This window comes from Schistocerca cancellata, chromosome 9 (genome assembly GCF_023864275.1).
Source record: "Schistocerca cancellata isolate TAMUIC-IGC-003103 chromosome 9, iqSchCanc2.1, whole genome shotgun sequence".
Classification (NCBI taxonomy): domain Eukaryota; kingdom Metazoa; phylum Arthropoda; class Insecta; order Orthoptera; family Acrididae; genus Schistocerca; species Schistocerca cancellata.
In genome coordinates, this window is record NC_064634.1 from 403937410 (window position 1) to 403952083 (window position 14674).

The 14674-nt window shown below is 36.1% G+C and overlaps 1 protein-coding gene across 3 annotated transcripts in view; it reads right to left on the reverse strand.

Moving 5' to 3' along the window:
* Positions 1-363: 363 nt before the first annotated feature.
* LOC126100734 (protein sex-lethal-like) overlaps positions 364-14674 on the reverse strand; it is a 92012-nt gene continuing 77701 nt past the window's right edge. For 2 of the 3 annotated variants that reach the window (XM_049911354.1, XM_049911355.1), the window contains exons 6-7: positions 4125-4317; positions 364-1981 (exon numbers count right to left, since the gene is read on the reverse strand). In XM_049911354.1, the coding sequence (XP_049767311.1) occupies positions 4133-4317 (185 nt within the window). In that variant the 3' untranslated portion in view covers positions 364-1981; positions 4125-4132. The remainder of the gene's footprint in view (positions 1982-4124; positions 4318-14674) is intronic. The other variant, XM_049911356.1, reaches the window with a different exon arrangement.

Genomic DNA, 14674 nt, shown 5'->3' on the forward strand with positions numbered 1-14674 from the left:
TCACTCTTCAAGATATTTTCGAACTACTTCATCAGAATTATTTATTTTGACTTTGTTTCATTTTTATGTTTTTAATATTTATTCATTTACCAATCATTTACATCTGAGAAGTGTATTAAAATTTTGATATTATGCTCTTCCATACTTCTCTCATACTCAATAACAGCTCTCCCTCCCCCAGTAAAAAACACAAATCACGAAACAAGGCTCGACTAATACATCGCAACCACATCACCATTAAACTTCATTTGCTTACTGAAATTTCATATACTGCATTCCAGACAATTTGATGATGTATGGATGTTCCTCTGCCCAAATTGTCATAAAAAACTACAGACTTGAGGATTTATTATAAAATGCAAATTAATGGTCTCAATAAATGAATAATTTTTATTCTACCTTCTTTCTGACTTATTAGATGAATCAATATTGACAGTCTTTTATTCAATGATATATAAAAACAAATCATTGGGACGTGCAACAATCAAAACAAATGCACAACAAATTAATGAGGTATATTCATATGATGCACAGTAACTGATCCGATTTTAAACACAGCACAAAACAAAACAAATTAACTTTTAATCAATGAGGTGGCGCATCATTTATGAAATAGTAATTACTGTTGTATAGACTCCATGCAACTGTGTCACATTAAATAATTCTCAATGATATGCAACAAGAGACATTATCTGTCTAAATCCAAAAGTTCTTCAATGAGAGTGTCAATTTTGTGCAATACTGAACTGTGCCACTTAATACTAAAATAACTGAATAAATGAGATATTGTTTAGTTCCCTATTATAATAGACAAGACATACAAGTCACTTCATTCTTTTATTTCACTTAGTAATGTCCCTGCTCATTTCCATACATTTAGTATTTAGAATGCACAATATCATATATTTTATTTGATAAACCAGAACATTTAAGTACACTAAAATGAAACTGATGCCTACAACGATTTACAGTGAGGTAACTAATGAGTGAAATATTAATACTGAAAGTCTTCTGTACTCCAAGTCCAAGTGAAGTCTCGGATCAGCACATGTGACAAGTGGCACATACACACACAACAATAAATTTTGCAAACTATTTTCCTTTATTCTATAACAACCACACAGAAAGATAGCTTATTTGTGCTTTTAAGAATTTGAAGAAAGAAAACTTAAGTTATCACTTAGGATATGTAACACAGCAAAATATCACTTAGGATTATTCTGCTCAGCTGCATGCTGAGGCAAGCAGCAGCTGCAGGGACTCTGCCTACACATACCCACATAATTAAAATTTTCTGACCTCTGATATAAAAGATGCAATATCCAGATCTTTTTTTTTAGAAGCGGCTGCACTTTTGAGCAGTATTTCAGTACTACACAACTTTTATCCACCAGCGTGATGACTAGACTCGAGAAGGTTGCTTACTGCAATTAGTCACACAGTAAAAACACATTAACTGGATGTCCACCAGTTTCATCGTCATTTCAACATTCTCAACTGTTAAACTATGTTTAATTTTCAATGGTAGACTTTCCTGGGACATCAATGTTCTATATGAAACGTTCATATAAATGCACAGTTAGAAACAAACATCCACATACCCAAACTTTTTTTGGATGTCTACAATAGAACCTCAAACAAAAAGATGAAAAACACATTTTTCAATAACTGTAGTGGTGTGGCAGTTTGCAAATGAACCTTAAAGAAAAATATTGTTATTTAGTATTTAACTGAGGAAAATTTGTGTACAACATCCATCCATCAATGTTTTTCACACCTTCAATTCGCTGATAAATTTTAACCGATTAATTCCAACCTGTTCCTACTGCATCATAATGCACTGAAATGCAACAGTCATTTCCCAGATATTAATCTGGCTTGTGGATTTTGTCAAGCCCAGAAGTGTCTATAAACCTCAGTCTAATTTTCTCACTGTTTCCTCAGGCAAGTAGAATTAAAGGGCATAATGTTCCACCAGGATCTAAAAAATGAAAAAACAAAATAAGGCAAAATAAATATAACATTCTTATTAATAACATCAAGCTCAAAGGTTTAACCTAACATTAGTTTTTTGCAACATTTCTTCAATATCTTCTGGCTAGCTATGGCTCACAGGGTAGTGATTACCAAAGACATCACAAAAAGATAGAGAAGATGTGAGGGTGGATGCATAGGAGCTCAACTGAAATTTATCTGTCTGTAATTTGTAAAAAATATAACAGAAAAGTAAGTAAGGGTTATATATAAACTACCAGTGAACGAATGCCTTAAACACAAATAACAAAAATAAGTTACAGTAAAACAGCCTGGCTCTAAAAGAAGTGTCCTTGTTCTTATTCCTGCTGTAATTTACGTAATGTTAATAATTCAGATCTGTAGGTGTGAACAATTTATAAAACTTTAGGCACTGAGCTGCTTAAATTACAGAGAGACAATAATGTTTTTCATGAACATTAATATGGCATTTTCACACTGTGAATCACTGTTTGGGTGTGGTTGCAAAAATTGGGGATCTTATTAACTGTCATAATGTTAGTAACAAATAGAGCTCCCACAACAAATTTAATGATGTATGAGATGCATGCAAGATAAGGACCAAAATATTAGCCACTGTTACGGGCCACATTACAAGGCCAACAGAAGGAATCCAGTTGTATGGAGGGCCCACAACACTGACTAGCTTTAAACAAAATATTTTGTTTAGAAAGCACTGAAAATAAGAGATGAAAACGCCCACATAATGGGTAGTATAAACCTTGGGGAACAAATGAGTAAGAATTATGGCATAAGAGTGTACAATGATTAAATAGACATATAACAAGAAAAAATTGAAACAAAGTAATTAATAATGGACTATTTGGCAGACTGAAGGATCAACTCCTCACTGAATGGCGATTCTGACCGAATCATAATCGAGAACACAAGATTAAATGGTTCAGCACAGAACCAATAATTTCCCTGTGAGTGTCACTGTAACGGCACTTTGCACGCAAAGACTTTTTCTCTCCAATCTTAATGTTCCATGCCTACAACATTTTCTGCTACCTCTCCCACACTTAGATAAAGTTCACAATTGAAGTTACATTTTTGATCTTACTGCTGTTCCTTTATAGGTAAGACTATAATTCAGCTTCTTTTTCTCCTTTCCATAACCTCCACTTTCATCAAACCTATCATAACCTCTCTTTCGAAAACCTCACTATTTAAACTGCAATTAATTCAGGACCACTGCTGAACAGCAAGAGTTTGGACATAAAGTCAGCTTTAAAAAATAATAAATCAATCAGACCCATGACTTGTTTCCAATGGTTTATCAAACATTAATCTACCTGATACAATAACCTGAAAACAAATGTGTTTTTTTTAATAACATAGGACCAAGAAAACAAAAATTAGATTGGTTTTGTTATTTTTTAAAATCTACTGTAATCCACTGTTAATTTTGTTTCCCCTCACTTTAATCTCACAAAATGCCAAGTCAACCACTCGTACTCTCTAAACTTGGCTCTCTTCACAACCTTCCTGTTATCTTCTCCTTTTTGCTTTTCGTTATTTATGCGTAATGAGGAACATTTGAAATCACATACTAACATTCAGTACCTGCTGCTGCCATAAACATCACAATGGCAGACTGGGGCAGCAGCTGTAATATTACGAAGAAAAATTTTTGAAGGAAGATTTAATAATGCTAATCATCCCTGATCAGCATATTTTCAAATGACAGAGCAAAACAAGGGGACAAAAACAATATTCCTGAGTTCGAATTTTCAGTGATAATAGCATAAAATGCCTTCAAGAGGGAACAACTATGGATTTATAGTGCTTTAAAGTGTATTTATTATTTATGGTAAGTAATGCATTGCAAGGAACACTGATGAAGTTTCACAACAGCTTTCGTATCTAAACATGCGTCTATATTCTCCCTTCGAAAATAAAAAAAATGCAACAGCCATAATGCAAAAAATAAAAAATAAAGTTTCAAGGAACAATTTGACATTTTGCACACAACACTACTCGTCTGTAAATGGAATATTACTGAATTGCGAATTTAGTATAATTTTTTTCCAAGAATCAATACAAAGAAACTAACAGAAAAAAAATAAAAATAAAATTTTTTTACTAACTGTGACTGTTAATTCCAGTTGTACAAACTGTATCCTCCACCCATACCAATGGGATTATATCGGTTATATGTTTTATCTTGTCTCATGACGCCTGGTTGTCCTCCAGCACTTAATACGCCTGCTCCACGAGCAGCAACCCCCGTTCGTGTTATTAAACCTCCCCGTGCACCACCACGAGCAGTAGTTCCGCCGCCTGCAAGATCACACTTTCAACTTCCCTGACCTTTACATGGTGGAATGAGGTTCAAACACAGAAGCAATTATTGTGGCACTGAGGATGAAATACATCTTATTCTAAAAGAAAAAATAACAAACATTACTTTTTTCCTTTGGAAAGCAATTGTTTTATTTGAAATAATCATGTACTTAGCACCAAACACAACCAATTTATATCTGATGGCAATGCTATCGCCATCTGTCAGAGAAAATACAATATTATACATTTTATTTACTTTTAGAGATAAATCACAGCAACTTCCTTAACCTGAAACTAAAAATAATATGATGAAGTCTAAGGTAATAAATTATACCAAGTTTTTCACTTGCAGAAAGAAGTACACAATGCAAAGATATGTGAAATGGCTCCTCTTTAATTACTATAAGGTAAATTTTCCCATATTTCAAGGACAAAATTCTGTACAATGAAATAATTATAAACACAAATGCTGTTAAGAAAGTTACAAGGCCTATATTGATCAATATCTGTGCATCTATTTTATGATGCAAAATGTTACAGAGAGAAGAAGAGATTTCATTTTTAAGGCCATTTGAGAGAGAGGGGGGGGGGGGGGGGGGATTTAATTTTTCCCCACCAACTTACAGACAAAAAGTTCAACAAAGCTCATAACTATAGTTTAGTGGAAATAAAATGCCACAAAGGAAAGTAATGGTCTTCTGAACCCACTAAATGTTGTAATAAGTGCATCTTTATAGCCCGTAAGATGCAATGGAAAACAGCAACAGTCAACAACATAACTGCTATGCAAACTCATAATGTAATCATAATCTACTTCAATAACAATTACTCTTAAGTTACAGGTTTGGATTCATATACATATATATTTTACATACACACAAAAGAGGTATCTACTATTCACTGATGGGCATATTAGACCTAACACTGATAAAACAAACAGAAAAGACACAAAAACTGTTCTGGTAATAGTTGCAATGAATTCTTTTCAAAGCAACTTGTATTGTTCATACTTTTGTATGTTCTGTGAATGACATAGATTGTTATATAGGGTAAGATTGCTGCATATTTTGACAATGGGATGCTTTAAATAACATATGGAACAATGTACAAATATAATGACAAGCAAGAGGTTGCTTACAAAACTAGCTGTGATATGCTACAACTTTTCAAAATGGTTGCATTACTGAACTGAAATACTATTTGTTTCTGGACATAAGTTACCTCAAGATTTAAGTCTGAAAATGGTATTTAGGCATTGATATTCTCATCTTTATGTCCAAAGAATACTTGGGGACCATAGAATGTGTAACTTTCAATAACTTCTCTGTTACTGAAAACTAAAGATTTGTAACTGCATCTGGAAAATTCTAGTCTACTAGTTTGCTTTGTGTCCATTATCAGGAAAATGTGAATTTATCAATTTAGGGAGTTAATGGTAGTCCTCTACGGTCATTCAGTGAGTTTGGCAGAGTACTGCTAAGGACTGCTAAAACACAGTTTTCCAATGGCTCAAAAGCAAAAGAAAGAACAATAAATAGAGAAGACATCCATTTTCAAGTCATTCTGGAGCAAGGAAGGAATAAATAAAACAAGAGGGAGAGGAAGAAAGATGGTCTTACTAACATAGGAAGGAATTAAACCAAAGTATTGTTAAGACTTCAACAACCCAAATGAGCAAAGAGCATATGTTTATTTAATAATCTTTCATAGTTCATTTCAAAGTTAAAATTGTATTTATTAACATGACAGTCTTGCACTTTAACTGCTACAGCTATTACTAAAGGATTCACAACTGTTTTCTAAGTTAAGAAGATTCCTAAAATGAAATTTCACCCACATACATTGTTAGAAAGAAAACATTCTTTAAAATGCTGGGTAGCAGTTCCACTGCAAGAGCATCACTCACACACATGAACACAGTTTTATTTTTGAAATAAACCACCAAAGATTATTGACTACAATCTTTTACCAACCATGGAATCACTCCACATTTTGATTATTAAAGTCTCAACAGTCTTTAAATTTTATTATCTTATGTTTGCAACACATTTCTCTTCATAAATATTCCTAACCCCTTTGTTCGGATGTTTGTTTGTTTGTTTGTTTGTTTGTTTCTTTCTTTCTTTCTGTCTATCATTTCTTTCTTTCTCTCTAGCTATCTATCTGTCTGTCAATCCACCTATCTTTTCTTTCTTTCTTTCCTCAATTCCTTCAGAACTATTTGCAAACTGTTTTTTCTCTGTACACTTATGAGCATGGAATAGTGATTGTATATTGTAAAGGAAGATACTCAAAATTAAAAAGCACAGACCACCTTTTTCTGAACCTAAGGTTCATAAACTTTGCTTCTACATGCATAAATGCAAATTCTCACATGTAAGTGCAACCAACACTAAGGGATAATCAAAGATTGAGACCAATTGCAAAAATTCAACCTTTATGACACCTGGAACCCAATTATTAACAAAGAGGCTTCCAAAACATTTGGTTCACAAGAATAAATACAAGTACATACTTACGAATTTCCAAAACAGGAACAATGGAGCACAGCAGGCTAACATAAACAATCTCAGAATAAAAATACTGTCTAAATGAAAATCATGCAACCCCCATTTTAAAAAGAACTCATGACACTCCACCGCAGGTACTGAATTTCTCTGGCAATAATGAATTTTGGCGCTCATTTGATATTTAATGGATATTGTTATAAAAGAGGAAAAGCTGTATATGTCAGTCACAAAGAAAAGGAACCAAATAAATGATCAGTCTAGAAATAACGTTGTGTGAAATATGTCTATAGATTACTTCCAAGCAGCTTTACATATCTCCAAACTGAATTACCCCCCCCCCCCCCCAAAAAAAAAAAAAAAAAAAAAAAAAAAAAAAAAAAAAAAAAAAAAAAAGAAAACAATACAATGTATTCTTCATCAAATTTGAAAATACATGAGATGCTAATTTGCTTCAGTAATAAGAATTTGCATACCCACACTGTATGTATCATGCAGTTCTCATTTCTGGCAGCAAATGTAATAACATCATGATATGGACAGGGGCCTTATAATATAGTACAATTCATTTACAAGATACATTTAATAAGAGCTATATTTTACCATTCAGGTACATATTAACTTTCTTAAAGTAAGTGAAATAACAGTGCAGATGACCATAACTCCCTTGTGCAAAAAAGGTATGCCCTACAGTTCACATAGTCTATTATGGGAACTCTCTGCAGAGATTAAAAAGTTTCAAATTCTTCCACATATGATGGGCATGCTAAAAAGATTGCAATTATTCTTCATGTTCATTTATATTAACATATGAAATGAAGATACCACATTGAGCACACATGGTCAAGTGTTTTCTCTGTATCATAAATAATACATAAATAATTTCATACTTTTCCACAATTCAAACCTAGGTTAATGTCATATTAACATGTTTCAATGTAGCATGTGCAGTTATTACTTTACGTGCTTAACTTTACTTCTAACATGAACTGGATCTTCCTTGAAGTAGATTGGGAAGGTGAGATACCAAAGAAAATTTTAGCAATGGAATAACACTCAGTAAAGATGAAACAAACTGAAACTAAATGCCAGATGTGTCTGGTATAACTTGTATTCAATCAGTAACAGATACTAATGTTATTAGGTAACTAACAAATGCAATAACAAGGCATTTCATCATAGAAGTTACAACATATATCTTAAAATGAAAAAGTCAAACACACTGAAAGCCTGCAATAGGAAGTGCCGAAACAGGTAAAACAAATCAGACTCTCAAAGCAATAGATATCACATAAACAGGATTACATTCTTATGACAGTAAGACTGAGAACCAAGCTAAAGTTCAAATCATCCTGATTAATTTTTTGGGAGATATGGGAGTTATAATCTACAAGTGAATAGTAATGTAAGAAATAACATACAAGTGAACCACAGCCACAAAATAATTAATCTGAGAAATCAAACACAAACAATATGAAATATGAGAAGAATAATGCTCAAGAATTTGCTGTTGAAGGGCAAGTGACCATGTAACAAATGATAATTTGAAAGCAGTCAGCAAGGCAGTGAGATGACAAGAATGAGTGAGAACCAAACACATTCAAAAACTGATGAGTGCATGAAATGTACTCCAGATAAATTATTCAAGGACGCAATGCAAGCCAAAGAGAAGGGATTATTTCTAACACATGAAGCACTGGTACAAAACTTCCAGTTATTCAGTCAATTTTTCTAGTTTGACATTTAATACTTAAATTATTAGTGGCTTCCAATGCCCCAAAACTGATTTGTGTGTGACTTTCCTTTTGTGTGCTGTGACTGTGTAATTATTCTGGTCTTTTCTGCCAGTGGATTTGCAAAGTTTGTGACATAAAAGAAATATACATTTCTGCAAATAAATGGAACAGAGATAAAGAGAGAAGATAATCTAACTAGCACATAATGTAGTCAGAGGTGTGTGTGTGTGTGTGTGTGTGTGTGTGTGTGTGTTTTCTGGGTAGGAAAGGGAGTGGGTTAGGGACAGCTGTGTTTGTAGTTTGCACTGAAGCTGGAAGAAGAGCAAAAAGCTAGAGCAATTGTAATTATCTCTAAATGTACCTCTGTACCACCTATCATGCAAGTGCTGTTGAGTGATCATATGCTATCGTCTATTCATACAATGAACTTTCCATTACTGAAAGATCCATCCTAACATTCATGACAAATTATTTACCTCTCAGACTCTATGGCACTTATATGGAAACAGACAATTTATGTTAAGACACTGGTGCAAGTACTCCAAATGCAGAAAATACAAGGAAACAGTACACAAATTACGTATAAAAATATTTAAAGAGAAAAGTTGAGAAGAGTCCAAGCACAAAGACAGGTTTTAAACTAAACCAGCATTTGCAGCGGGGGAGGGGGGGGGGAATTATTTCACACAACTCACATTTTCAAAATGAGCGAGAATACGGGTGAGAAAACAGAAAATAGAATGAAGTGAAATGCTCATGCACCTACGTTAGTTCTCATCAATAACAGGTCCTTTTATGATAATGATCAAAACTCTATTTTATAAATTAACAATATCAGGCAAAACGAGAGTGTTTTGGAGGAGTTCAGTTCATTATAGCCGTTAATAATATAACCGCTACAACACTATCAGCATAGTTAAATATGTATCTAGCACTTGTATAACAAAAACAGACAGAACAGAAGATCTGATATATAATATAGCCTTTATAGTATATTAAATCCGTTTAAACAGAATATGAAATCATCACTGCTCGAGCAATGTATCTTGTGCTCAAGTTAAAAACTAATACAAAAATAAATGTCACTGCTCAATTTCATTATCATACAATGCCTCCCACATCTTCCTCAAGGATGCTGTATCCTCTTACTCCACCCTCACGATTTTTGAGGAGTCTCTTGCATTTCTGTACTATGACAACGCTGTTCTGTGTTGCATAAAATCACAAGCTTACATGTTCCAGACTAATGTTGTGATAATGGCTTTGGTATGGCCTTAATCTCATAAAAAATGACTATATGATTATTTGAAATATACTGTGGATTCTGCAATATTTAAAATAAATGCCCAATACATGACAGCACTTGTCAGAGATGGTTTCAATAACATAATGCACATACCTCTATAACTATTGGTAAATTGTTACGCAAAATCATTCAACGGATTCTATCAGAAGGGAAAAAGTGGCCCTAGCGTACGACTAACCACTACTTTACAAAATGTATTTCTAACAAATTGCCTATTAATGTAATTGCATTAACATGAGTTATTACAAAATTTACTTTGAATAATCCATTCATTAACAACTGCTTAAAAATTAATATTTATCTCGTACTACAAACATCAATGTTCTGCAAAAACATCTTTTGAGGACAAAAAGAAATAGGAAAGACAAGAACAAGAATGAAAATTAATGCTCTTCCAGTTATTAAATAAAGTGGATAAATAAAAATTTTTGTCTTTCAAAACAGCTGCAAATCTTTTAAATATGCTTCTTACAGATTACTTAAACCAAAATATTGAAATAAATAAAGAAAAAGTTTTCCTTGTGATATATTACAAAAATACTGTACAGCAAAAACATATGTTTTAAAATTCTCATCACATGTTATGTCACTAAATGTCTCTCTCAGTTCAGTACATAACTGAATACAATGCAAAACCAAATTTTGGTATCTTACTTGCTACAATTCTAATACTTCCGAGTACAAGAATTTATTTGCACATGATGAAATAAACTCACAATAACATGTAATGAAACATTTTCCTAACAGTTAACAGCAACAAATTAACAGTGCCAGGTGTGCTGTTTTCACATTCACATGAGAGATACCAGATCACATCTTGACAACATATATGTTGTTGCTGACACAAACAGAGAAGCTTTCATTGAAAGTTACCCTAAATCAGAAATTACTGTTTGTTTATCTGTTTCTTTTCAAACTTTGTAGCTGAAGCCAATTACTGAAAGCAGCTGAGCATTGACAAGCTGTAAGAACATTGAATGGAGACTGCAAAATCAATCAATACTCATATTATTTATAATTATGTATTTAGAATGTGTCTAATACTGATAAATTCCTTTTTTTGTTATACAAACCATCAGCTCCTTTAAAAAGGCATATAGGGAAAGGAAAGAAAAAAACATAACACATGTAAGTATTTAACACATGTGAAAATAGTTTACTAGATTACACTGTAAATATAATACTAAGAGTTGAAAGTATGTGAATTACTGAAGGACTAAGAGTAATAAATCAAAGATATATTTATACATACCATACATTTTTAAAATAAGGCTATATAAAGTAAACACAATATTGACAGAACCTTAAAAAGCAGACAAGTACTTCTCGCTGCAAGACAACATGAAACTATATTACTGATGTTCATGTTTATTATGCAAAACTGATCATATTTTGACTGGACTCTCATCTCCCTGTAGCAACCAGAAGAAAGCCTTTGACAACCAGAAGAAAGCCTTTGACAATCTCTCTTAAAGTAAAAATGAGCCAAAAATAGTTAACAAGCCTTTGACAATCTCTTTTAAAATAAAAATGAGCATAAAATGTTAACAAAAATGTCAATCTGCATGAAGATAACGAAATAATTCTTGTTCTGTGCCTATGTGCACATATGTTACACATAGCGAAACAGAAGAAAAAGTTATCGTTCAGTATTTTGGAGGGAATATGCAGTACAAGAGAGTCATGCATGCTGAATTGACACAATTGGTATATGTTCAAAAAGAGCGTAACTCTTTGGAGTGCAGGCATCATCGTAACCTACCACACATGCAGATGCTTTGAAAAGATGATTGTCACTGTGGCTAACCATATATTTTTCTCAGTTTACCGTTCAGAGGTTCTCTCAACTAACCAACCAATTATTGACTGAAGTTTCACCAGATGACAGGAGAAACACAGTGCAGTACTTTTGCCATGTATTTACAACACGAGCTGATATTTCATGGATTGTTGTTCTTGTTGTTCATGAAAGTGTTTAGTGTCTCTCTGTAGCTCTTATTTATATGGCTGTTTATGGTAGGTAGTTGTTTATACAGAGTGGGGCAAATAAAAGTGGCTTGGGCAAGAGTATAGGATTGTGTATGAATTTGTGGCAGCATTAACAGAGTAGGAAAAGGCCTACAGTTACTTCCAACAGGATGGAGCACCTGCCAATGCAACCGGCCGAACCTTGGAGTATGTTTACACAATCTTCACGCCTGACGAAGTTGTTAGCAGAGGTCAGTCTGGTCGCAGTCCTTGCTGGCACTCAGATCAACGGGAGCCCTCAGGTCTAAGGTGCATCACAACCACCCTCATAATCTTCAAGAACTGCAGGAGAACATTTCGAATGAGAATGCAGCAATTCCAGCAGTTCAGCTTCGCTCTGTCTTCAGCAACTTGCTGAACAGGATCCAACAGTGCCAAGAGATGAATGGTGGTCACTTCCAACATCTGCTATAGTTAGATTACTAGCCTATTTCCTTTCCTCTGCTGTGGCTTCATGTACCCCGGAGCTCTGCTCTCTGGATCACTTTTACTTGCCCCTCCCTGTATATATGTATGTAGCAGTTTCAGCAACTGAGGTCAACTGGCTGTTGTACGCATCATCAACTTCAGCTGATGATACTGTCTGAAGATGGCCTAAGTATAGGCCGAAATTGGTCATTTTAATAAAGTACCACCGCAATCTAGTCTGTTTTTTCACTGCTTTTATCTGTATTTACGTGTTGATCTTCGATAAATCTACAAGTGGTATTACTTTTTATCCAAATACAATTTTCTCTGCTTCACATATGTATTTTTGTGTGGTTAGTGTGGTTAGTGCTGCTAACTACCACCCTTCTTCTCCATACAGTATGTCTCACCAAAAAAGAAAAACAGAGGAAGAACGTTACCAAATATTTTTGAGGAAATTCCTTCAAATGACAACAGTGGTGACAGTGATGGAAGTGATGACAATGACTCAACGTTCACCACAGGCTGTGCAAGTTCTAGTCTTGTTTACAATCGTGTATCGAACAGTAGTGATTCTGAGGATAAAAGTGAAAGTGATGAGATAAGCGAAAACAATGTGGTGCCCCTCTGTTCCATCAACAGTCACAATAAACTGTAACCAAGAAACAAGAGTTAACGAAGTGCCATTATTTATTTTTATTGGACAGGGTGGTGTGGCTGCAAAAATAAAGAACAAGCTGAACCTAAAGCCATTTGATTTACGTTGCGAGATTTTTGATAGAACACATACACTCCTGGAAATTGAAATAAGAACACCGTGAATTCATTGTCCCAGGAAGGGGAGACTTTATTGACACATTCCTGGGGTCAGATACATCACATGATCACACTGACAGAACCACAGGCACATAGACACAGGCAACAGAGAATGCACAATGTCGGCACTAGTACAGTGTATATCCACCTTACGCAGCAATGCAGGCTGCTATTCTCCCATGGAGACGATCGTAGAGATGCTGGATGTAGTCCTGTGGAACGGCTTGCCATGCCATTTCCACCTGGCGCCTCAGTTGGACCAGCGTTCGTGCTGGACGTGCAGACCGCGTGAGACGACGCTTCATCCAGTCCCAAACATGCTCAATGGGGGACAGATCCGGAGATCTTGCTGGCCAGGGTAGTTGACTTACACCTTCTAGAGCACGTTGGGTGGCACGGGATACATACGGACGTGCATTGTCCTGTTGGAACAGCAAGTTCCCTTGCCGGTCTAGGAATGGTAGAACGATGGGTTCGATGACGGTTTGGATGTACTGTGCACTATTCAGTGTCCCCTCGACGATCACCAGTGGTGTACGGCCAGTGTAGGAGATCGCTCCCCACACCATGATGCCGGGTGTTGGCCCTGTGTGCCTCGGTCGTATGCAGTCCTGATTGTGGCGCTCACCTGCACGGCGCCAAACACGCATACGACCATCATTGGCACCAAGGCAGAAGCGACTCTCATCGCTGAAGACGACACGTCTCCATTCATCCCTCCATTCACGCCTGTCGCGACACCACTGGAGGCGGGCTGCACGATGTTGGGGCGTGAGCGGAAGACGGCCTAACGGTGTGCGGGACCGTAGCCCAGCTTCATGGAGACGGTTGCGAATGGTCCTCGCCGATACCCCAGGAGCAACAGTGTCCCTAATTTGCTGGGAAGTGGCGGTGCGGTCCCCTACGGCACTGTGTAGGATCCTACGGTCTTGGCGTGCATCCGTGCGTCGCTGTGGTCCGGTCCCAGGTCGACGGGCACGTGCACCTTCCGCCGACCACTGGCGACAAAATCGATGTACTGTGGAGACCTCACGCCCCACGTGTTGAGCAATTCGGCGGTACGTCCACCCGGCCTCCCGCATGCCCACTATACGCCCTCGCTCAAAGTCCGTCAACTGCACATACGGTTCACGTCCACGCTGTCGCGGCATGCTACCAGTGTTAAAGACTGCGATGGAGCTCCGTATGCCACGGCAAACTGGCTGATACTGACGGCGGCGGTGCACAAATGCTGCGCAGCTAGCGCCATTCGACGGCCAACACCGCGGTTCCTGGCGTGTCCGCTGTGCCGTGCGTGTGATCATTGCTTGTACAGCCCTCTCGCAGTGTCCGGAGCAAGTATGGTGGGTCTGACACACCGGTGTCAATGTGTTCTTTTTTCCATTTCCAGGAGTGTATAAACCACATAATGTTTCAAACTTATTTGTATGTATGCAACACAAGCACTCAAATCTTTCATCCCCACCAACGAACATGAAATAAAAACTTTTATCGAAATAAATCTTTACTTGGGACTCACTAACTAAAAGACCTAGCTACAGAGATTACTGGAG